General features: G+C 33.2%; 1 protein-coding gene and 1 pseudogene across 3 annotated transcripts in view; one reads left to right on the plus strand and one right to left on the minus strand.

Annotated features, from left to right (window-relative positions):
- The window catches only part of LOC134719126 (putative nuclease HARBI1), a 26153-nt gene extending 941 nt beyond the window's left edge, over positions 1–25212 (minus strand). The window contains exons 1-3 of one of the 3 annotated variants that reach the window (XM_063582093.1): positions 25063–25212; positions 1068–1180; positions 115–226 (exon numbers count right to left, since the gene is read on the minus strand). In XM_063582093.1, the coding sequence (XP_063438163.1) occupies positions 115–193 (79 nt within the window). In that variant the 5' untranslated portion in view covers positions 194–226; positions 1068–1180; positions 25063–25212. Of the gene's footprint in view, positions 1–114; positions 227–1067; positions 1181–5672; positions 5861–11346; positions 11480–25062 lie in introns of those variants that run through there. The other 2 variants (XM_063582094.1, XM_063582095.1) reach the window with 2 other exon arrangements.
- Positions 8619–25176, plus strand: LOC134719125 (tumor necrosis factor receptor superfamily member 16-like; annotated as a pseudogene).
- Positions 25213–26861: the final 1649 nt, after the last annotated feature.

Raw genomic sequence — 26861 nt, forward strand, 5'->3', positions numbered from 1 at the left:
TTGCTAAAAAATTATCAACACTAGCTAGACATTTTCACTCATTTTTAGATTTGTTCATTCATTTGCTTTAAATTAAGATATTATTGCTTGAGTTTGCAAAACAACATTTTTTACCTGCATCAAATTGTTGTCGAAGAGCACTCAGTTTCCATATTCTGCTGTCATGAACACTTCCTGGCATATTTCCTTTCATGCTGATGAATCTGTATTTACCATCACAAATAGCCTATGATTGAAAAGAAAAACATCTTAATGACTTTTGAAAATAAAATGCTCTGCAGTGTGCAGCTTGATACAACCAATAGATGGACCCATGATCAGTTGGGACAAGTATGGACACAACATTCAGGCTGGATAAAATTCTGAATATGAACTATAAAATATTTGACACAGCATAGGTTTCTTACAAAGAAAATTATGGTCTAAGAACTCAAAAAAAAAATTGGACATTTACTGATTATGGCCCAATATCCACAATCTGAATACATGGTTAGTTTCAGCATATCAAAGAACCACAATAATAACATATTGAAAAAAACCAAAAAAATTTAATTATAGAGCATTTTGATCTCAATGTGGACCAATTTGATAACTGACCAAAAAAACTATTTTTTTCTGAGTTGTGTTAATTTCTATGGGAAATTGAAAATGCTAATTTTGAGTTTTCCCCAAGTTAGACAATACGTGACTTTGTTTTGTGTATAGTTGGGGCTTGATGCTATAGATTACAGCTGAAACATTTTCTGTCGCAATAAGTTTGGGGTTAAACCTTAGTTTGACTGCACTATTTTTAGGCCCTTAGTTCCTAATCGTCTGTGAGCATACTACCCAACCTTCAATTTGTGGTTTCAAACCTTGGGTCAAAATATCATAATATCCATTCACTAAAACTAACGTTATTGTCCGAAATATAAGTCAAGACGACGTGATACCGCCATAAAAAAGATTGTGATTGTATAGATTTGTATTTATTATATGGGAATATCTGTTTTACAGGGTTTGTGTGACCTTGACCTAATTTGTATGATTCATTAGTTAATTCGAGTGTCTCGTATAACCTGACGCACCTGCACATTGAGCGAATGATATCCTTTACGATTTACAAATTCTTCTTCCTGTTCCTGTGGTTTCTTTAGTTTGCCGTACGTCCCATCAATGCATCCTAACACTTTAGGAAATCCTACAAAAAATATATGCAAACTGTATGAAAGATTTATGTATAGCATCACCATGTATAGCTATATGTAACTCAGATATTTAAGCGTGTGTGTTAAGCAATGATCTCAATACACACACCTGTTTTGTTAGTCTTGTAATACATTTAATTTAAGTTTCTTGGGTATAATTTGTGGTCTTACTCTAGTATGATGACCATTATCACTGAACTAGTATCATATATTTTTTTCGAGGCCAGCTGAAACACGTCTTCGAGTGCTGGAATTTCTAGCTGCATTGAAGACCTGTTAATGAACTTCTGCTGTTGTATGTTGTATGCTCGGGTTCTTGTCTCTTTGACACCTTCCCCTTAATGGGGTCTCCGGGATCGGGTGTATTCAAGCTCTGGATTCTGGATTGATCCTCTTTCTCGATCAGGGATACTTTTTTTCATTCGGGACCTCGGGATTTCGGGACAAGGACACCACCACCGAGCTCCCCCTATTTTCATAAATGTGAACTGTTGGTTGTGTTTTCGATCTAAGTCATTACATTTGTCGGTGATTGTTGTCGAGCCTCCGACTTTCGTCGCAGAAAGCTTTACATATAGGGTCTGTATGCAATAGGTCTATTTTATTTGGTGTATGGGGTGATTGTACGGTGTGCATGTCTAGCTGGCAGGTGTATTCTGACCTTGACCTTATTTTCATGGTTCAGTGGTCAAAGTTAAGTATTTTGAGTCATTTGTTATGTCTTTTATCATGTATATACATGTACTTGTTACATGGAAATATTTTATGATTTATATGTCAGTTGTGTTGTTTTTATTTGACCTTGACCTTATTTTCACGGTTCAATGCTCAGCGTTTTGTTTTTGTATTTTGGTCTCTTTTTCTTAAACCATACGCAATAGCTAGGTCAACTTTAAATATTGTATGAAATTCGAAGAATTGTTAGCTGTACATATATGCCTGGCATGGTTCATGAGGGTTTGGATGGGGTTAAATGATTAGAGAATAATGCCCTTAAAGAATGAAAATTAGAGAATAATGTGCAAATAAAAATAAAAATTAGAGAATGTGTGGTCTAAAAATATAATGAAATTTGAATGATTAATAAAAGAAAACGCTAATAATTAACTGTTAACAGAATTTTCCCTTCATAAAATTTAAAGAAAATTATCAAAATTGTCATTGTAAAAATATGATAAAAGTGAGAAAAAAACTTGGCAAAACTTTTTTTGTTTCGTGATAACAGACTATAGGTTTCAGTCAATGTGAACTGGTTTCCGATACTTCTACTCGGAATGTTAATTCAGTGTTTGATCCAGAGGGGGGCGTAGAGGAAATGATTAATCAGACTAGACTTCGTGAACATGGTGAACTTTACCATTTCCCGTGTACTACTATTTAATTTTTATACGACAATTCTTGACTTATAAAGATCTTTTAAGATGGAATTTACTGATTATTAAAGTCATGTGATTCGATATGGTGGAGTTGACCAGCAGTGCGTCCAATAAAACGTCTCTCAGTCATTTTGAAATTCAAATTACAGTAACACATTGCGTAGGCTGAGGATGACAATCATGACATCTTCAATGCCACACAGGATTTAGCAAGAACATATTGACTTCTATTTCACAATTCCACCAAACAGAAAGTAATGCTCTATAGACTATTACACTTTCATGAAAAAAAAAGTTCCACAGCAATAGTATCTAAATACAGAAACCTGTTAAACCCCAAACTGATATATATGGAATACTTTTTTCAAGACCAGACTGCAACCTGCCTGCTGGGTGTGGCTTTTATGTCTTCATTTGTTGGCTGGCATTCATAAATTCGTTGTCATTTCAGACTCATTCTTAGCCTTTGATTGATTTGGAACCTTGCTGTTGTTTGGAAATCACAGTTCTCATTCATTTAAAAAAATGTTTTTACTTTTTTTGTTAAAGATTAAAGAAAACTTGGGAAAAAAATAGAGAATAATGCGTAAAAATCACTTTTAAAGAATAGACTTATTTTTTGAAGATTTGAGAAAAAAGGGGTGAAAATTTAAAAGTTTACAGAATATCAGAACCCCCCCCCCCCCCCAATTCAGACCCTCGTTCATCTGACCTGTACCTTATTTTCAATTTTCAGTTTTCTTGGTTACTGTTAAGTTTATTGGGCAGTTGTAATATAGCTTCATGTTTAGGACTAAAAACATAATATTAAGAAAAATTAAAGAGGCGAGATATTTCAGCGTGTGATTTCTTGTTTGAATTAGGTGATATAAGTTAAACTATCCCTTTTGGTATATTTCGTCTTTCTTGCATGTTAAGGGCCCTAATACAATCATTATCATTTTGGGGAGATTGTGATCTCGCCAACTTGTTACCCCTCCCTTACCTACATACCCACACACACTGTATATTTATGACTAATTCCGTGGTTTAACAATTATTTGTCGATAGTTTTGTCGTTTAAATGCAAATTTGGGCCTTTTGTTGTTTAATATGCGGTATGTGCTTTTTTTCATGGTTCGTAGTACAATGACCTGCAGTTGTTAATGGGGTTTTGGGGGGGGGGGGGGGGGGGTATGGGACAAATTAAAGCCGATAACTGTTTTCAACCCACTTTGTTAACTGTTATCAGCATTTTTGTTAACCGTTTGCCAAAATCGAGGTGAGATTAACATGTTCATGTATGTGTCAATAGTTTTCTCATTGGCCCTCAGTGTCACATCACATTTCCCTCTATTATATAAGTCTGATGTCTGTAATATTTGTTTTAATTTCATATAAAAGAAAGTAATATAAAGAGGTATATACCAGTAATTAAAACAATTGTATCCTTCACGATTGTATAATAGTACGAGAAGAAAGCTGTATACTGAAACTAATTATCAATATTTCCATAGATATTGGTGTAAAAGAAACATTTATATTTGGTTGTTTAAAAAGGACCTTTTTTTATTGCAAATATGTAATATTAATTGGCGATAATGCAGAAGTCGTTATTAACAAATACGCATTTTGTTTCGTGCATTTTTAAGTCTTGCACATGAAAGATATTGACAGTGTAGACACCAACTGCGTATTACATTTTTACTGAGACTACTATATAGTAGTCTCAGATTTTTATAAAGAAAAGAAATTAGCTTAGATTTTGTTTTTTCGTCTTCAGGACTACAACTATCAGAGAATAAATAAGGTCAAAAGATTTCCATGCATCGTCTTTACAACATCTTCATTAATTTCACAGTCACCAGTTTGTCTAGACATACATGAAATTCAGTCAAACCATTTCAGGACTGCCATGGGTTCTACGTGGTCATGTCTCCCCTTCATTACAGGACCGTGTCATAATCGGCTGACTTATAATTAAATAAACATAGTCTGCGGCGGAAGCATAAAATGAGACCGCAAAATAACATGTACCAAAAAAAATTTGGTGATTTTAAGGAAATTTTGACGTTTTATGTTATTATCTTGAATATTATTATAGATAGAGATAAACTGTAAACAGCAATAATGTTCAGCAAAGTAAGACCTACAAATAAGTCAACATGACGAAAATTGTCAGTCGACCCCATAAGGAGTTATTGCCCTTTATAGTCAATTTTTAACAACTTTTTGTCATTTTTTGTAACTTTTCTAAAAATCTTCTTCTCTAAAACTACTTTGCCAAATTTAACCAAACTTGGCCACAATTCATTGTGGTTTATAGTTTAAAAAATGTGTCCGATGACCCAACCTACCAAACAAAATGGCCGACATGGCTAAAATTAGAACATAGTGGTAAAATGCAGTTTTTGCTTTATATCTTTGAAACTAAGACATTTAGGGAAAATCTTTCAAGATTGAAATGCCCATCAGAATAAGATATATTCCCTCACAAATTTTCAGTTGAATCGGACAACCTGTTGTTGGGTTGCTGCCCTAAAATTGGTGATTTTATGGAAATTTTGACGTTTTAGGTTATTATCTTGAATACTATTATAGATAGAGATAAACTGTAAACAGCAATAATGTTCAGCAAAGTAAGATCTACAAATAAGTCAGCATGATCAAAATTGTTAGAGGACCCTTTAAGGAGTTATTGTCCTTTAAAGTTTATATTGAACAACTTTTCGTCATTTTTGTAACTTGTATAAAAATCTTTTCTAAAACTACTTGTCCAAATTTAACCAAACTTGGCCACAATCATAATACTTAAGAAATAATTCTTTCATGCCATGCTCTATGCTCATTTTAACATGGGTAGGCATTATATTTGTTAATATCTTAATACCGAGCGTTAGCGAGGTATTAAATGTTTACAAATATAATGCCTACCCATGTTAAAATTAGCATAGAGCATGGCATGATAGAATTATTTCGATTCTAATAGGAATATTTTGAACTTTTGTACTTCGAAGCGGACCTATGGTAGACCCTCGAAATGTCGCCATTTTGATTTGGTGAACAAAAACGTTATAGAAAAATCAACAGTTTATCAATAAAAAAAAAGAACAAAAACATTTAAACTTACTTTTAGAATGTTTTTATTTAATTTCCTAGCGAGCAACACCATAAAAAATGTCCATTTTGATCTCTGGCGTTGTTCAAAATTCATCTTACGTTGCAATTTCAATTGTGACGTCAATCACGTGCAGCCCATGTTCTATTCGAATTAGAACATGGCTTTGTATCCAAAGCTAAAGAAGAACGTCATATTAGAATAGGGTATCTATTCTTTAAAAAAGTGTCTAATGACCCACCTACCAACGAAGATGGCCCACATCAGTAAACACATTAACAGGTGAGCGACACAGGCTCTTGAGAGCATCTAGTTATAGATAGAGATAAACAGTGAACAGCAATAATGTTTAGCAAAGTAAGATTTACAAATAAGGCAACATGATCAAAATGATTAGTTGACCCCTTTAGGAGTTATTGCCCTTTAAAGTCAATTTTTAACCATTTTTCGTAAATTTTAGATATCTTTTACAAAATTCTTCTCCTCTGAAACTGCTGGGCCAAATTAATGGAAACTTGTCCACAATCATTATTGGGGTATCTAGTTTAAAAAATGTGTGGCAAGACCCGCCAAACCAACAAATATGGCCGCCATGACTAAAAATAGAACATAGGGGTGAAATGCAGCTTTTGGGTTTTCACTCAAAAACCAAAGCGTTTATAGCAAATCTGACATGGGGGTAAAATTGTTTATCAGATCGAGATCTATCTGCCCTTAAATTTTCAGATGAATAAGAGAACCCGTTGTTGGGTTGCTGTCCCTGAATTGGTAATTTTAAGAAAATTTTGCTGTTTTTGGTTATTATCTTGAATATTATCATAGATAGAGATAAACTGTAAACAGTAATAATGTTCAGCAAAGTAAGATTTACAAATAAGTCAACATGACCAAAATGGTCAATTGACCCCCTAAGGAGTTATTGTTCTTTATAGTGAATTTTAAATAATTTTCATAAAATTTGTAAATTTTTACTACCGGAAACATTTTCCACAGAAACTACTGGGCCAAGTTTATTATAGATAGTGATAATTGTAAGCAGCAAGAACGTTCAGTAAAGTAAGATGTACAAACATATCACCATCACCAAAACACAATTTTGTCATGAATCCATCTGCTTCCTTTGTTTAACATGTTTAATATACACATAAACCAAGGTGAGCGACACAGGTTCTTTAGAGCCTCTAGTTTAAAATATCTTGTTTTACAAGAAAGTTATTAAACTTTAACTTTTTCTAGTAGATACATGTTTTGTAAATTTCCTGCCATAAAATTCCTGTAAATTTTAACATGAGGGTAGTGTTATTAAAAGAATTAGGACTACCATAAAACTTGTCGGATTGATTTGAAATTTTGTATGCTGGTTCGATATAGAATAAACTTAATGCATGCTAATTTTTTTGGCATTTAATTGAAGAATAAGGGTCTAATAGGCCCAAGACCACAATTAATGACCCTACTTTTCGTTGTTCATGAATAAAGTTTCCTTTAATTAAGGTGTATTCTTTCTTTATTTTTTTTCTTTGCCTTACTCATTGATTATTTAGTTTTTATGGGTTGGAAATGAAAGAAGATAGGTGAAATAAACTTTTGGATGTTGTATTTTAACTTATTTTGATACGGAAAGAGTGATTAGGCTAAGTGCAAAAAGGTGATATTTACAGTTTTCGGAACATCTCTTGACTTGTCAATAGGGGTAGGGATGTGTATTGGCTAAATTTGGTAAAAGTGATTGCTTCAATCTTTCTGAATTTTGGATATACTTTTGGACAGGTACAATACATTACACACACAAAAGATTGGACAAAAGTGCATGGTGCAAATTTTTTAATGTGACAAAAAGTTATAAAGAACTAATAGAAAGTGGTCTGTGGCCCGCTGCTGTCCCTGAAGTATACCTATTCGGTAAATTAATAGATTTTGATTAGATAGCCTAATTTGATGAATCTTTCATTACTATCCACGTAAAACATATCTAGGACTTGTCAAAAATATATGATAGGATGCTTTTTGTTTGTTTTGTTTTTTAAGTTTTCAAAGTACATGAATGAGGAAGCAGGACAAGTCGCCCCACTAGTAAGTCGTCTCACACCTAGTCGCCCCACTTTTTCACCAACTCGCTCCACTTAAAAAAAACCTGCCCCAACCTGGATCACCAATCGCCCCACATATGAAATTGGTTAAATCATGTTTAATATTACTCCTGCCAACTCGCCCCACTTAATAGAAAACGGTAATATTTAGATTTATATAAAATTAAAAATAAAAACTCGCCCCACTTAAATGAAAACTAATCTACAAAGAATACAAAAAAACGAAAATTTATTTAATTACTATTATTTATCCTGAGATTATAATTCTAAAAATAATTTTCGTATTGTTGAAGAATAACGGTATTTTTTTAAGATTAGTTATTTGCATAACAATTGAAAAGAAACCTGTTAATTGTATCATAATGCAATATAATATATCATAATAATTAACGGATTTCAATTGGCAGGAGTAATATTCACGGAATTTAACTTATATACAGCGGAATAATATCTTTTTCCATAAGTGGGGCAAGTTGGCATTACTACATTCATCCTAGTTAATAATATATTAATCTAGATATTATCGTTTTCCATAAGTGGGGCGAGTTGGCAGGAGTAATATTCACGGAATTTAAGTTATATACAACGGGATAACATCTTTTTCCATAAGTGGGGCGAGTTGGCTTTACTAAATTAATCATGGTTAATAATATGTTAATCTAGATTTTATCGTTTTCCATTCAGTGGGGCGAGTTTTCAGGAGTAATATTAACGGGATTTAACACATTTCACAAGTGGGGCGATTTTTTTAAAAGTGGGGCGAGTTGGTGATCCAGGTTGGGGCGTTTTTTTTAAAGTGGGGCGAGTTGGTGAAAAAGTGGGGCGATTAGGTATGGGGCGACTTTCCAGTGGGGCGACTTGTCATGGATGACATGAATAGGATTTGATAGGCCTGTTCGATGTCTCAACTCCAACCTTTAATTATTACCACAGTAAATTGCTCACAAATTGTGGAATCAGAATGGAAATAAGACAAAGACGTATAGTTTGGTAGAAAAACTTAATCTCTATTAATTGGTACTACAAACGGAAACGAGACGGTGATATTTTTTTTATTGTGAAAGTTGTCGTATAAAAAAGGCTGAATACCAGCGTATGCAAAGAGCATTTGCATCACCATTGTAAAATTGACTGCTGATGATAGTAATTCAATAAACTAGGAATTATGGAACGCCACGACTGCCTTATGTTAATAATCAGCATTATACGCAGTGTTAACAGCATTATATGAAGTGACCACAGCATTATATGCAGTGCTCACAGCATTATATGCAGTGTTCACAACATTATATGAAGTGCTCACAACATTATATTAAGTGCTCACAACATTATATTAAGTGCTCACAACATTATATTAAGTGTTCACAACATCATACGTTTTTTGTTGTATGATGAGATTGATGTATGATGAGATTTATGAATGATGAGATCATTCGGTAAACTTCGTTTTTTAGCGGAAATTACCGAATCCATAATTGGTAAATTACGGTAAATTAATGCCCAGCAAACAAATTTAAACAGTTATTATCATACATGTATGTGATCATTAAGGCAGTATACAATATTTAAAACGGATTGAAATAAGTAAATTAAGAAGTATGATCAATTTAACCCAAGTTTATTCCACACCAGGGCATTTTAAACTTATTTTGAGGATTAGTTTCACCATATTTACAACTTAATATGTATATATATTTACTAGAACACATCCGTGATATCGCGGGTGTGTGACTGAATTAAAGAATATAACTATGCGTAAGCCTTATTTTAGTATTGGTATTGTCATCTGATAAAGTCATGCCGATTATAAGATGAAGTTTTCTCTGCTTTTAACATCTTTCTGTTTGAACCCGTCGACCTGGAACTTGTCAATTTAATATTGGTATTATTGATTTTGTTTGGAAAACAAAAGTCTCTGGAAAGGAGTATTTTTTAATCAACAGTTTTGTCCTTTATGAGTTATGAATAAAATTGAATCTTTGATTCACTGTTTTACGTCTAACAAATTGAAAACTGTACATGCTGTACCTATACGCCTTATTTTAAGTCCAGATTTTTATTATTCGTATTGTCATCTTAGAAAGTCATACTGATTAAAGTACTACAATCGGGAACAATGTGACAATGATTGAATTAAGTAGTTTCAACCCTGTGATTATGATCCGTGTATATAGCAAAATCTTAAATACAGTGTTTCGTGGTACTCCTGTCAGATGCGGAACGTACAGATAATGTAATAGTTAACAGGTGAATATATTATTGGTATCGATTCGACCCGGAACTTCTTAATTATTGGCAATATTAATTATGTGGAAAACAAAAGGGTCTGGAGTGATGTTATTTTTCATCAACAGCATGGTACTATATTAGTTATATACTCTCAGATCAGTACTTATAGTGTCTTTTTATTGTTGGGATATACAAGTACCCGCCCACATGCACGTTCACTCTATTTTCTTGTTAGATCATATGTATTTATATTTGTAGACCCTTTGTACCCATCTAATGAGTTAATATAAAAAAGAAGATGTGGTATGATTGTCAATGAGAAAACTATCCACAAAATACCAAAATGACACAAACATTAACAACTATAGGCCACTGTACGGTCTTCAACAATGAGCAAAGCCCATACCGCATAGTCAGCTATAAAAGGCCCCGATACGACCATGTAAAACAATTCAAACGAGAAAACTAACAAGCCTTTTACGACTGATTTTCATAGTTCGTTCTTATGTTGTTCTGTTACGCCACTGTCCCAGGTTAGAGGGAGGATACCAACATCCCGCTAACATGTTAAAGCCCGCCACATTTTGCATATATGTGGCCGTCCCAAGTCAGGAGGAGCCTTTATTTCAGTGGTTGTCGTTTGTTAATTAATGTGTTATATACATGTTAGTTTTTCGATCGTTTGTTTGTACATAAATTAGGAATATTTTTCGTTTATCGTTTCGGGGCCTTCTATAGCTGACTATCGGGTATGGGCTTTCCTCATTGTTGAAGGTCGTACTGTGGCCGTTTAGCTGTTTAAAATTTCTGTGATGTCATTTTGTCTCTTGTGGAAAGTTGTTTCATTGGCAAGCATACCACTTTTATATATATACATGTATGTACCGTGCAAACTGACGAACAAACGTAGTAAATGTTTTATTTATCCTCACAAACTCAATTTTCATAAGAGATGATAACTTTAAATGAAAATGTTAAACAGGGTCTTGAAAGGGTAAATTTTTCTATGAAAGTTTAAATTTCTATATAAGACTGCTGATCATATTTAAAAGACAATCTTAGTACTTGCCGTGCTAAAAAGCTTGTAAAAAAAATGGAATAATTGATGTAAAGTTATGTTTAACACCTACAGTGAAATGCTTTAAACTGCATTTTCCATATCTGTTAGATACTTATTCATGTAAAAATGCCAAATTCTGAAAATCGATACCAAAAATGACTCTATCATGACATATATAAGCTAGCGTAATATGGCACCTATGTGTTATAGAAAGCTGACTGTTTTATTTAAAAGGTAATTAAGCTTTTTAAAACTGAGTACGGACTATAAAGTGGCACCTTGCTAAATTTCTTCTAAATAAACTTACATTTTGCCATTCGTATTTCTTACGACGAACAGAACTACTTCAATCATTCACCTCTCAGTTTCATCTTTTCCTTACTTATTTCAATCAGTTTTAAATATTGTATGCTTCCTTATGATAACATGATTTTAATAACTTTTTAAATATGTTTGCTGGGCATTACCGTAATTTACCAATTATGGATTCGGTAATTTCCGCTATAAAACGAAGTTTACCGAATGATCTCATCATTCATAAATCTCATCATACATCAATCTCATCATACAACAAAAAACGTATAATGTTGTGAACACTGCACATAATGCTGTGAGCACTGCATATAATGCTGTGATCACTTCATATAATGTTGTGAGCACTACATATAATGCTGTGATCACTTCATATAATGCTGTGAACACTGCGTATAATGCTGATTATTAACATAAGGCAGTCGTGGCGTTCCATAAGGAATGGTAACAATACAAGTTATTTCTTGTGTGACTGTTAATACAGGAAAACGCAAAATAGGATGTTTGGGGGAAAAGGGGAGGGGGGGGGGGTTGGCAAAAAAACTTATGTCCTCAATAACCTACGATTCCACAGTCACGTTCCACTCAGACAAATGTTGTTTTAAATTTGACCCCTCTTCAAAATCCTTGAATTTCATCTACACCCAGGTATTCCATGTATTTTTGACTGCAGCTAATTTTATAAAAGAATGATAATCAAACTGACAACAAATGAAATGCATAATTTTTGTCAAAATAAGTGCCAAAAAAGCTCAAAAAGTGTCCCACCTCCACTGGCACCTTGCCTCTTTCAATTTTTTGCTGAAGCACTTATTTGAGTATCATTAAAAAGCCAATATGATATTAACTGCCAATGTATGCAATTGTCAATGTCTTTCATTGTCTGATTTAATGTAGGGGATATCATTGATATTCAGGGGAGGACCAAGTTTAGGAAGGTTTTTGGTGGATTGACTTCATAATCATGAGTGTTGTTTTTTTAGCATGCTTTTTCCACAGAAAATGTATTTTCACTTTGGCACACAACTGATTTCAACTTTTTCTTGAATTTTGTGTGGCAGAGTAATTTCATGGCCTGTTCATTCTGTCTTTAACAAGGATTTTTTTCAGCACTAACCAGACCAAGGTATTTTCAAAATTCCCACCCCCCAGGAAATAACATGATCCCCCTCTTTAATAAATCTGTTTCGCAACCATTAAACCAATAATTATGTCTTTTGACAGGTGAGAATGTGCACTGCATTAGACTGTAAAGAACAAGCGTATGACTTCAATGGGAAGAGGTGCTGCAATAAATGTCCACCTGGACAAGGATTAAGTCAGGATTGCTCTCATGGTAATGATACACAGTGTGGATCTTGTATACAAGGACAAACATTTTCACCAGAATTCTGGCATACAGAAAAGTGTCAAAATTGTTCTGAATGCAAAAAAGATTCTCATGTCAAAACTCCATGCACAGTTATAGAAGATACCATTTGTGAATGTTATGTTGACTTTTACTTCCATACTGCAGCTAAAGAATGTTCATTGTGTAATTTTTGTCCAATCGGATATGGTGCCATCATTCCCTGCAATAGATTACAGAATTCTATTTGTCTCAAATGTCCTATGGGACCTACTCTGATGTTAAAAGTGCAACATTGCCATGTAAACGCTGTACCAAATGTTCATCAGGCCAGGCAGAATTCAAACCTTGTGGAGACACAGAAAATACTATCTGTTATGGACACCCAAAAGGTATTTGGTCCAAGGACACAGTTATCGTCCTTTGGTTTTCGTTGTCTACGAATAGTCCCTAGTGTAAACAGTGTATAACTTGCATGTTTTATTTAATACACTTTCCCAATTTATTTCTTTATATTAAATGCATGAAATATTAAGTAGGGGGATGTAATTACATGTCAAAAAAAATTGGGTGCTGAAACTTTATGTTAAGTAGTGAATTGGTCCAGTTCTAAAAGGTCAAATTTTATCACGTCTGAAGCTGTCAAACTGAATTTTACACCCCCTTAACACAGAATTGTCAATATTTTGAGTTAGAGCTGGTAGAAGTTTCTATAATTTTGATATTATTTGTCTCACTGGTAGTACACTTCACTGTAAAAATATTTTTGAGAAAGAGCAGGTGCGATTTTTTTAATTTGAATTTATTGTCTAAAAGAAATGCACTACGGAATAACTGTGTTCTTGGGCCATTTATATTATGTTGTCATATAAATTTAATAAGCAGTTTTTCATTCTTATTTAAAAAAAAAAAATTTCACTCTTGAAAACATAAGTGGCCCTGCCCTCCCTATGGAAAGAAATTTGTTATATATGGAAATCATAGATTCTGATCCAGGATTTTGCAAAATATGGGGGCTTGCACTGTGTAAACACCCCCCCCTTTTTTTTTTTAAATAAAATAATCAACATGTCAGGGAAAGGATAAATCCTCTTAGAATAGGAGAATCAAATTTGTTTTTTTTTTATAAAAGAAAGTTAAAAAAGTCCAGCTGAGTTACATCTTTAATTTCAAATTTTGAAATGATCAGAATGTTTGTATATATATGTACATTGAAGATAACTTATGTTTGCTCATTATGGCAGATTTTTCTAGATCAATCTAATATATAAGTCAATGATTATTTTGCATTTGAAGCACTAAATTAATAATAAACAAGGTAATATTAAAGGTTTCCTTAGTAATTTAGGTATAAAAAAGACATCTTGAATTCTTTGTTTTATTCAACATGATTTTTTTTACATCAGAGTTCAAAGAATGTTGTGATCTCTTTAATATATCTATACTGATATCCACAAAGCTGAGCCTCTTGTTGATATTAACTGGTTTGTACTTGAATACACAAGTGGTATACTTGAGCTGCTTCATTGAAGTTAATTAATACATCAAATTGATCACACAATTAACTGCAAAAAATATTGATATCTTTTGAAAACTATATGAAAGGCTTTATTTCACACCACAGTTTTAATAGCATTACAAGTTGGAAACATTCATCCCTTAATTCTTTTGAAGTCCATATAGATCTATATATACACACATATATAATGAACTAAACAAGCATATATATATATCCAGTTTGAATTAAATTAAACAACAGAAATAAAATGACTCTTTATAAAATAAACGTTTGTTCTGACTATGTTTCCAGATCTGCCTCAATGCAGACATGGTCAAGACATGGTCTTATGTCAAAGTTATGAAATTGATTATGGTGAGGGCCATATAACCTATTGATCTTGGGCTCAAAAAGTATATATTAAAAAAATCATCTTCACTTTTAACACCTTATGTCATTAAATGTTCAAAGTAAATCAAAGATGCTTATCAGATAAATGTTTTGTAGAGCTCTTTTAAACGTATACTTAGTATACTTGTGACCAAAACATATATAAATTTGTCAAATCATCTCATATTTGGTAAACTTAACATTATTAGAGTTGCAACCTAAAAGCATAAATGTACATGTCTGAATGAAAGAGATTTGCTAAAGCAAAATATCTTAGTTTTAAAAGATTAATTTGACCTTCTTTCATTTTTCCATTCTTTCCTCCGATTCCTGAGCCTCCCAGGTAGGAAGTACCATAGATATACTAAATCTATACACACTGAAATATAGTTCCTAATAATTTGTATGTTTGTGTCTGTGAACAATTTAGGAGCAGTTCATTGAAGTATGAATGTCTTTACTTTGTCTGAAAAAAACATAGAACTTACAAAGATCCATTATACCAAATATATAGTTATCATATTTCTCATAGTAAGAGTGAGACATTTATATGACAATAAAAAAACTATTCTTTTTAGCAGAATTTTGCTGAACAATGAAAATGTGGTCGAGGACAATGGACATATATAACAGACATAAACATCCTAACACAAGGCATTATGCCCTTTGAAATATAAAGCTTTTTACAATCAGTTTACTTTGTTTCCTGATCGTAATATCAATGTCTAACGTTATTTGACTCTCTAGAGCTATGGTGGCTTTCCTTGCATTGGCCAGACAAAACATTGTGAATCAAGCACTATTACAAACCTACATTGAAAGCTAAACCTGTCATTCTTTACCAGATGATCATTCAGAAATGCTACTTTCTACTTGAGTTCAGATTTTCAGTGAATTTATCATATATCACCTCAGATGGTCCAGTTACACAAGCTCAACTAGCTTTTACCATGGTATACTACTATACTATGGTCCAGTTACACAAGCTCAACTAGCTTTTACCAGGGTATACTACTATACTAAGGTCCAGTTACACAAGCTCAACTAGCTTTTACGATGGTATACTACTATACTATGGTCCAGTTACACAAGCTCAACTAGCTTTTACCAGGGTATACTACTATACTAAGGTCCAGTTACACAAGCTCAACTAGCTTTTACCATGGTATACTACTATACTATGGTCCAGTTACACAAGCTCAACTAGCTTTTACCAGGGTATACTACTATACTAAGGTCCAGTTACACAAGCTCAACTAGCTTTTACCATGGTATACTACTATACTATGGTCCAGTTACACAAGCTCAACTAGCTTTTACCAGGGTATACTACTATACTAAGGTCCAGTTACACAAGCTCAACTAGCTTTTACCATGGTATACTACTATACTATGGTCCAGTTACACAAGCTCAACTAGCTTTTACCAGGGTATACTACTATACTATGGTCCAGTTACACAAGCTCAACTAGCTTTTACCATGGTATACTACTATACTATGGTCCAGTTACACAAGCTCAACTAGCTTTTACCAGGGTATACTACTATACTATGGTCCAGTTACACAAGCTCAACTAGCTTTTACCAGGGTATACTACTATACTATGGTCCAGTTACACAAGCTCAACTAGCTTTTACCAGGGTATACTACTATACTAAGGTCCAGTTACACAAGCTCAACTAGCTTTTACCAGGGTATACTACTATACTATGGTCCAGTTACACAAGCTCAACTAGCTTTTACCAGGGTATACTACTATACTATGGTCCAGTTACACAAGCTCAACTAGCTTTTACCAGGGTATACTACTATACTATGGTCCAGTTACACAAGCTCAACTAGCTTTTACCAGGGTATACTACTATACTATGGTCCAGTTACACAAGCTCAACTAGCTTTTACCAGGGTATACTACTATACTATGGTCCAGTTACACAAGCTCAACTAGCTTTTACCAGGGTATACTACTATACTATGGTCCAGTTACACAAGCTCAACTAGCTTTTACCAGGGTATACTACTATACTATGGTCCAGTTACACAAGCTCAACTAGCTTTTACCAGGGTATACTACTATACTATGGTCCAGTTACACAAGCTCAACTAGCTTTTACCATGGTATACTACTATACTATGGTCCAGTTACACAAGCTCAACTAGCTTTTACCATGGTATACTACTATACTATGGTCCAGTTACACAAGCTCAACTAGCTTTTACCATGGTATACTACTATACTATGGTCCAGTAACACAAGCTCAACTAGCTTTTACCAGGGTATACTACTATACTATGGTCCAGTAACACAAGCTCAACTAGCTTTTACCAGGGTATACTACTATACTATGGTCCAGTTACACAAGCTCAACTAGCTTTTACCAGGGTATACTACTATACTATGGTCCAGTTACACAAGCTCAACTAGCTTTTACCAGGGTATACTACTATACTAAGGTCCAGTTACACAAGCTCAACTAGCTTTTACCAGGGTATACTACTATACTAAGGTCCAGTTACACAAGCTCAACTAGCTTTTACCAGGGTATACTACTATACTATGGTCCAGTTACACAAGCTCAACTAGCTTTTACCAGGGTATACTACTATACTAAGGTCCAGTTACACAAGCTCAACTAGCTTTTACCAGGGTATACTACTATACTAAGGTCCAGTTACACAAGCTCAACTAGCTTTTACCAGGGTATACTACTATACTATGGTCCAGTTACACAAGCTCAACTAGCTTTTACCAGGGTATACTACTATACTATGGTCCAGTTACACAAGCTCAACTAGCTTTTACCAGGGTATACTACTATACTAAGGTCCAGTTACACAAGCTCAACTAGCTTTTACCAGGGTATACTACTATACTATGGTCCAGTTACACAAGCTCAACTAGCTTTTACCAGGGTATACTACTATACTATGGTCCAGTTACACAAGCTCAACTAGCTTTTACCAGGGTATACTACTATACTAAGGTCCAGTTACACAAGCTCAACTAGCTTTTACCAGGGTATACTACTATACTAAGGTCCAGTTACACAAGCTCAACTAGCTTTTACCAGGGTATACTACTATACTAAGGTCCAGTTACACAAGCTCAACTAGCTTTTACCAGGGTATACTACTATACTATGGTCCAGTTACACAAGCTCAACTAGCTTTTACCAGGGTATACTACTATACTATGGTCCAGTTACACAAGCTCAACTAGCTTTTACCAGGGTATATAAGGTCCAGTTACACAAGCTCAACTAGCTTTTACCAGGGTATACTACTATACTATGGTCCAGTTACACAAGCTCAACTAGCTTTTACCAGGGTATACTACTATACTATGGTCCAGTTACACAAGCTCAACTAGCTTTTACCAGGGTATACTACTATACTATGGTCCAGTTACACAAGCTCAACTAGCTTTTACCAGGGTATACTACTATACTAAGGTCCAGTTACACAAGCTCAACTAGCTTTTACCAGGGTATACTACTATACTAAGGTCCAGTTACACAAGCTCAACTAGCTTTTACCAGGGTATACTACTATACTAAGGTCCAGTTACACAAGCTCAACTAGCTTTTACCATGGTATACTACTATACTAAGGTCCAGTTACACCAGCTCAACTAGCTTTTACCATGGTATACTACTATACTAAGGTCCAGTTACACAAGCTCAACTAGCTTTTACCAGGGTATACTACTATACTATGGTCCAGTTACACAAGCTCAACTAGCTTTTACCATGGCATACTACTATACTAAGGTCCAGTTACACAAGCTCAACTAGCTTTTACCAGGGTATACTACTATACTAAGGTCCAGTTACACAAGCTCAACTAGCTTTTACCATGGTATACTACTATACTAAGGTCCAGTTACACAAGCTCAACTAGCTTTTACCAGGGTATACTACTATACTAAGGTCCAGTTACACAAGCTCAACTAGCTTTTACCATGGTATACTACTATACTATGGTCCAGTTACACAAGCTCAACTAGCTTTTACCAGGGTATACTACTATACTAAGGTCCAGTTACACAAGCTCAACTAGCTTTTACCAGGGTATACTACTATACTATGGTCCAGTTACACAAGCTCAACTAGCTTTTACCATGGTATACTACTATACTATTGATTCACTGTATGCTACTTCTGGTACATATTTTATTCTTGATTGGGAATTTTCCAGAACTTGAATAGAAATAGTTACATTTGTTAACTGAAGTGGCGTTGTTTAAATATCTTTTTATGTTTTATCAATTTATACTAAAAAAAGATGAGTTCTTTGACACGTTATAAAAAATATATAAAGTTACTTCAAAAAGATTACATTAAAGTTAATTGCAACAAATTTCCAATTACATCAAAAGTCTTTTTCTTTTCAAATTTGTTTGCCTGAAATAATTGAGAACATAAAATATAAAGCTATATCCTTTTTCAGTATAAATTAAAGGGAATAATTTGAATAAAGATTGCAACAGAAATGAAATAATGGTTTAAATTATACATAAATGCTGAAAAAAAAGAAACCTGGAGTTCTATGATGGTTCATGCATGTCAGTAAATTACAGAAAAAAAATCATTTTTTAAAGAGTTTCTCATTTTCAAACTATGCATAAGGTAAAATAATTTACTATTTTAGGTATTTGTTTTTAGATTTTCCAATATGCCTTGAGATTAAAGAATTTAATGATTTATTTTTTACAAAGAAACATAAAAGCAATAAAATCTAAACAGTAAATGGCAACAAACAATGTGGAGTCTGCAACATTTTTGTTAGGGGAAAAATGCTGCAAAAGCATGTCACAGTAATCCATTATTCTGTCATAGAAAACAGTGTCAAAATTGAGGTTAAGTCTGTGGTTAAAGTTTTTGTCTTGCCTCCAACAAAAGTTGCTGTAAGTCTAAAAAAACATTGTAGTATGTTAAGACTATAGTTTAACAATCCAGTGATCGCTTTATTTTTTTATTTGTTTTTCATCATTGATTATGATAGCAATAGGTCAGCTGTTTTTGTTGTATTGAATAATTGTAAGGGTTAAATCTTTATCTAGTCAGTATCATCTGACCTTGACCTCATTTTCATGGTTCATTGATCAATGTTAAGTTTTTTTTTGTTTTGGTCTGTCTTTCAATTACCATTGGCAATAAACAGTGAGATGTATCTAAAACCTTTGTCTTGACTATGTTGGACAGGATTTATCTGACCTAACCTCATTGGCAATAAACAGTGAGATGTATCTAAAACCTTTGTCTTGACTATGTTGGACAGGATTTATCTGACCTAACCTCATTGGCAATAAACAGTGAGATGTATCTAAAACCTTTGTCTTGACTATGTTGGACAGGATTTATCTGACCTAACCTCATTGGCATGGATCTTTTTTTTTTAAATCAATGGTTAGTAAAGTAGGTGAGACATTTCAGGTGTGCACTCTTGTTTCAGACAATAATAACTTTGTAAAATCTTATTAATCAGCAGGACTTCATAGCTTTCTGTAGTACAATTGCAGTTTGGGGTTTGATATTTAAAACACCAGTAACTTATAAACTTTCATATAATTTCATAAAGCTTTGAAGGTAAAATCTTTTTATGATAAAGAGATAATTTAAACATGAACATTTTGAAAAATGTTTTTCTTTTCTTCATTTTCTGAATGTTACAGATAAATATGCCTGTTTTGATTGCAGTTAACTTTAAGGTACTTGGAATTTTATTAAACTAAAAAAATAACTTTGGCAAATTAAAAGGTTTTTTTTAGTTTAAGATGCAGCATTAGTAAAATTAAGAATTCTTTATAATTTACTTAGTTTTTACAAATGTACAGATTTAGTATTTGGTTGTCACCCTGGATTATTGGGGTTCATTTTATAACAGTTATTCCAGTTGCTAACTTGTATCATTAGGATAGATGTTAGTAAACAAACATTTCCTTTGTTTTGGGAGTTTGTAATAGTTAAGGCAGATTTTGATAGTCTTTTTTAACACTTTTACTTTCATACTTGAAATATATTCCTCTTCCTTGACAGAAATGTTTTAGAGTATTTTTCATATTGGTTATTCTTGTTTACGTGTATTTTTCATAGTGGCTACAACATTTTTTTTCCAATAATCTGAAGACGTTGATATCAAGATGAATGAAAAAATGGCTGATTTTTTAAGTGTCTGTTCTAGGTTTGCATCAACCAAATTTTATCAAACTACTACACACTAATAGTTACCACAAAACTCAAATCAAGTAGGAATTTCAGTTGTGTCACTTCATCTTCTCTTTAGTAATATCCTTTTATAACTTTATATGATATGCAAGCCTAATAATGCATCTTCTGTTACCCATGAACACATTCCCCATTTATTTACAAATGTAACAGTATTAAGTATAATTTGGCTTAAAAGTTTTTATCCTTTATAATAATTAAGACATGTTTAGTTCATGCAAGAACCCTGTGATGAAGATTATCAATTTTGTTGTTGCCTAAATTTGATAAAAATGATAATTTACAAAAATCATAGTATTGACACAATTCAATTTTTGATTTCTTTTCTTCATGTAATTCTACCTTTTGTGACTTAGACTCAAAGACATACATCTTTTTCTACAGTGATCTGCTTAGAAAGGTTGAGGTATATGTGGTGCAATATTACTTCTCTCTTATGAATCACATGCATGTCAAAAACTTGTGGAAGTACTTAATAAATTGCATGCATATATTGGTGATTTTGAATCTGTTCAAAGTTTTGATTTTTCTACCCTATATACCACTTTGCTTCATATTCTTATTAAGAAAAAATTCACATCCCTAATTAACTGGGCATTTAAAAAGTCGGAATGTGAGTACATATGTTCAAACTCTTTTAGATAATTTTTTAGTAGCAATAAACAAAAGAACTATGTCAATTGGACATGCTTTGATACTATTTATGCACTTGAATTTTTACTTGATAACATTTTTGTTCGCTTTTGAGATTCTGTATATCGTCAAGTTATTGGAATTCCAATGGGGACTAACTGTGCACAACTTATTGCGGACCTGTTTTTGTATTGTTTTGAGTTACAATTTATGGCTTAAAAAAAAAAACCATCAAAACAACATTTGATACAAAAATTTTACAATACTTTTAGATATTTGGATGATATATTGGCTCTCAATAATGACGACTTCAGTATGTATACTAAAGAAATTTATCCTGTAGAACTTACTTTGAATAAATCTAATGATAATAATGATCACTGCCCTTTCCTCGATCTTGATATCTATATCATAAACGGGAAGCTTAATACAAAAATTTATGATAAGAGAGATGATTTTTCATTCCCTATTGTTAATTATCCATTTTTAGATGGTGAAGTTCCCTTGTCACCATCTTATGGTGTTTATATATCTCAACTTGTACGATTCGCTCGTGTATGTAACAACGTATTAGATTTTAACGAGAGAAATTGATGTATTACTGAAAAATTATTACACCAGGGTTTTGGATATCACAAACCGGTCAAAACATTTACTAAATTTTATCACGGGTTTAAGGAAATAATTCGGGAATATAACTCAACATGCAGACTTCTAATACGTTCAGGTATTTCACATCCATTTTTTTTATGGAAATATTCTTTATAAAGCACAAAAATGTCAGTATTCTCCTCAGAAACTAACAAAACCTTTAAATAGACTTATTAGAAGGGGATATAGTTACGATACTGTTGTCAGGTCATTAAAGATTGCATATTTTGGCTTTAATATTGATTCATTGATAGGGTCTTTGCATCCGAACTAAACACATTTATTTCTAAAAAACAGTTGTTGGCATTACACGGGATATGTTCTTCTCATATATTTTATGATAGTATGATACTAAACCCCTAATGGGAGGGATTGTGCCTGATATTCATATGATGGAGACATAATCTTTCAATCAGTTTTATTGAGGTCTGGAGCTGGCATGTCAGTTAACTGCTAGTAGTCTGTTGTTATATATGTATTATTGTCATTTTATTTATTTTCTTTTGTTACATCTTTTGACATCGGACTCGGACTTCTCTTGAACTGAATTTTAATGTGCGTATTGTTATTCTTTTACTTTTCTACATTGGCTAGAGGTATAGAGGGAGGGTTGAGATCTCATAAACATGTTTAACCCCGCAGCAATTTTGCGCCTGTCCCAAGTCAGGAGCCTCTGGCCTTTGTTAGTCTTGTATGATTTTAAATTTTAGTTTCTTGTGTATAATTCAGAGTTTAGTATGATGTCCATTATCACTGTACTATTATGCATATTTAAAGGGGCCAGCTGAAGGACACCTACGGGTGTGAGAATTCTCGCTACATTGAAGACCCATTGGTTGCCCTCTGCTGTTGTCTGCTCTATGGTCGGGTGGTTGTCGCTTTGACATATTCACCATTTCCTTTCTCAATTTTAGAATTAAAGGTTCATGTACAAATTCTGTGAATGATATTGGCTTATGATATATCCTGTATATATTCTCTGTCAAGTTAGTTTATAATTGCCTGGAATGCCTCTTTTGCAAAAGATTACATTACCAAAACTATATTCATCAAAAAGCAGATGTTTCGGGGAAAAAACAAATCAGAAAATGAACAAGCCTATCTAAAAGAGATGATTAAATTAATCTGATGCAGTAACCACATCAGCCTGTATTTGATGGTAGTATTTTATGCAACGAGTATTCCAATGAAATCAAATAAAACTAGTGTATCATGTTTACATAAAGAAGATATCACCAGTTTTTAAAGTCAGGCAATCTATACCAGGATGAATCTAACATGACATACGAACATTAGAATTGATCATACCAAATTTTCTCATTCATTTTTATCTTTATTTCATATTAGCCTTTGATGTCATTTAACTAGTATTTTATTTCATTTTTCATACAATTTTTGTGTGCACTGAAGAAGAGAATATTTCTGCTTTAATTACTAAAAATTCAATTGAAAGTCTATTAGTGTAACACATTTGACTTTCCACCTGATGAGTTGTATTCAAATCATCAAATATATTACTTTACTTTTAAATTTTAATTTTCACCAGAAGAAGGGTGACTTTTATAGATTTTTACCATCATTTTCATGGTTAAATGTTTATTTCATGGCAGGTGAAATGCTATTCTAAAGTTTATATATAAGATGATTGGTGGAATTTTCTAGTTTTGTAAATGATTATAAAAGATGTTTGTACTTGATTAGAAAATAATTGAACATAGCACAGAATAATGTACCAACTACTAATAACCAAAAGGTAATAGACAAAAGAAAAGAGAGGAATAATTCTTTTATAAGAGAGATGATTTTTCATTCCCTATTGTTAATTATCCATTTTTAGATGATATCTAAAAAGGTTCAATTATCCTTTCAGTGGAATTTTCCATATTTACAGTTATTTATATTTAGCTAATGTACATGTTACAGTAATCTTTCTTTACATGTTACGGTAAACTTTTCGACATTATACGTTAATAGTTTTGACTAGATGTTACTGTAACATGTACATTAGCTAAATATAAATAACTGTAACCATGGAAAATCCCACTGAAAGGATAATTGAACCTTTTTAGATATCAACAAGATACATATTTATCCACTGGATAACTTTGATCCGCCGGTTCACTCTGAACCGTCGGTTAAATCTCAAATGCTGGTAAACTCAAACGACGGTTAAATCTGAACCGCCAGTTAAATCTTAACTGCTGGTTAATTCAACCACCGGTTAACTCAACCGCTGGTTTAATCAACCGCCGGTTACCATATCTATATCAATAGGGTGCAAACATTAATCCTTCATTCTGCCTCTGATGAAGGTCCTTTTTGGAACGAAACCGGTCAGGCTATAAAACATCACCAGGCGCTGTTAATTATGTGTATTGGTATATATACTATATTCTGATGCTTTTACATTTTTCTCACTGATACACATAGTTAATATGGCTTCTACTAACGAAAGCTCCATTTGGAGCTCATGTGTTTAGAGACTATTTATGTCAGTACACCTTTCCTATATTGACTACACGCAATAAACATTATCTTTCAAAAAGATAATTATTTAGTATACAAGTTACAAAGGGAGAGCCTGCAGAACAACGAACTTGTAAATTGTAAACTATAAACAAAAAGAATCAAATATGACAGACAGCAACCAATGTCAACCTCTATATTATAGGCTCCTCACTTGTGACTATTTAACAGTCATGAGTTGGAATATTCCTGGACTCAACTGGTCACTAAGCAAGAAAAAAAACCAAACTAACATACACACAAAAGACACAAGGGCACAAAGTGCCAATAAGAAAGTACTTTTTACCTAGAAATCTTAGTAATTCTGATAGAACGATTGTTTTTTATACATTTAGAGCATATCACATAGATTTTTCAAACAATATTTGTTTATTTTAGAAAATTATACATTATACAACCAACAACGGCCAAGGATAAGAAAGATTTTGATGTGATACCTGTTTACTGTGCTGTGCTTGGTGCTGTTGTACTGGGACTACTGGTGTATGTCATATTTAAACAGTATACAAGACTGAAAAATAGAAAGATTCATAAAGGCCATGAACCCCATGAAGAAGTGGAATATTCCAAAGCTTCAGGATGTGATAGTGGAGTTTATGTGGAAAATGAATTTTGTAAACAATGTAAGTCAAAGTTATATCAAAACACTTCAATATAAGATAAAGTGTCCTCAAAACACTTCAATATAAGTTATAATATCCTCAAAACACTTCAATGTAAGGTATATTGTCCTCATAACACTTCAATATAAGGTATATTGTCCTTGAAACACTTCAATGTAAGGTAAAGTGTCCTTGAAACACTTCATTGAATTATTCTTTATTTTCTATCCACTATCATATAGACTTTTTAACATTTAGCGATTGAGAACAAAATTGCATCGAATAATGCCTGAATTGTGATTCAATGTCTCTTGCTACAAAGTTTGCTGAAGGAATATGCTAATTACTCCATCTTCTATTTACAATATAATCTTATAAAGGTTGAGTCTAAGCATCCAATATATACACTTTGTTTACACTACATTTATAATTGACTAGAACACACCCGCGAAATCGCGGGCATTCAAAGCGTAGTTTAAAGTATGTAAAGTGTTGTTGGAAGAATTTTGTAAAATATGGAATGACTGCAGAATTTCAGCAAAAGTATCTTTTTTTCTTTTTTTTTTTATCCCTGCTCCTTAATTTCCAATATTCCCATTTTTAGCTCACCTGTCCCGAAGGGACAAGTGAGCTTATGCCATCACTTGGCGTCCATCGTCGTCTGTCGTCTGTCGTCGTCGTCTGTCGTCGTAAACTATTTCAAGAATCTTCTCCTCTGAAACTACTGGGCCAAATACTTTCAAACTTTAACTGAATGTTCCTTAGGGTATCTTATTTATAAATTGTATCCGAAGTTTTGATCTATCAACAAACATGGTCGCCATTGCTAAAAATAGAACATAGGGGTCAAATGCAGTTTTTGGCTTATTACTCAAAAACCAAAGCATTTAGAGCAAATCTGACAATGGGTAATATCGTTTATCAGGTCAAGATCTATCTGCCCTGAAATTTTCAGATGAATCAGACAATCCGTTGTTGGGTTGCTGCCCCTGAATTGGTAATTTTAAGGAAATTTTGCTGTTTTTGGTTATTATCTTGAATATTATTATAGATAGAGATAAACTGTAAACAGGAATAATGTTCAGCAAAGTAAGATTTACAAATAAGTCAACATGACGGAAATGGTCAGTTGACCCCTTTAGGAGTTATTGCCCTTTATAGTCAATTTTTAACCATTTTTCGTAAATCTTAGTAATCTTTTACAAAAATCTTCTCCTCTGAAACTACTGGGCAAAATACTTCCAAACTTTAATTGAATGTCCCTTAGGGTATCTAGTTTGTAAATTGTATCCGAAGTTATGATCTATCAACAAACATGGTCGCCATTGCTAAAAATAGAACATAGGGGTCAAATGCAGTTTTTGGCTTATAACTCAAAAACCAAAGCATCTAGAGCAAATCTGACATGGGATAATATTGTTTATCAGGTCAAGATCTATCTGCCCTGAAATTTTCAGATGAATCAGACAACCTGTTGTTGGGTTACTGCCCCTGAATTGGTAATTTTAAAGAAATTTTGCTGTTTTTGGTTATATCTTGAATATTATTATACGACCGCAAATTTTGAAAAAATTTTCGTCGTATATTGCTATCACGTTGGCGTCGTCGTCTGCGTCGTCGTCGTCGTCGTCGTC

Source organism: Mytilus trossulus, chromosome 5, assembly GCF_036588685.1.
Source record: "Mytilus trossulus isolate FHL-02 chromosome 5, PNRI_Mtr1.1.1.hap1, whole genome shotgun sequence".
NCBI classification, from domain to species: domain Eukaryota; kingdom Metazoa; phylum Mollusca; class Bivalvia; order Mytilida; family Mytilidae; genus Mytilus; species Mytilus trossulus.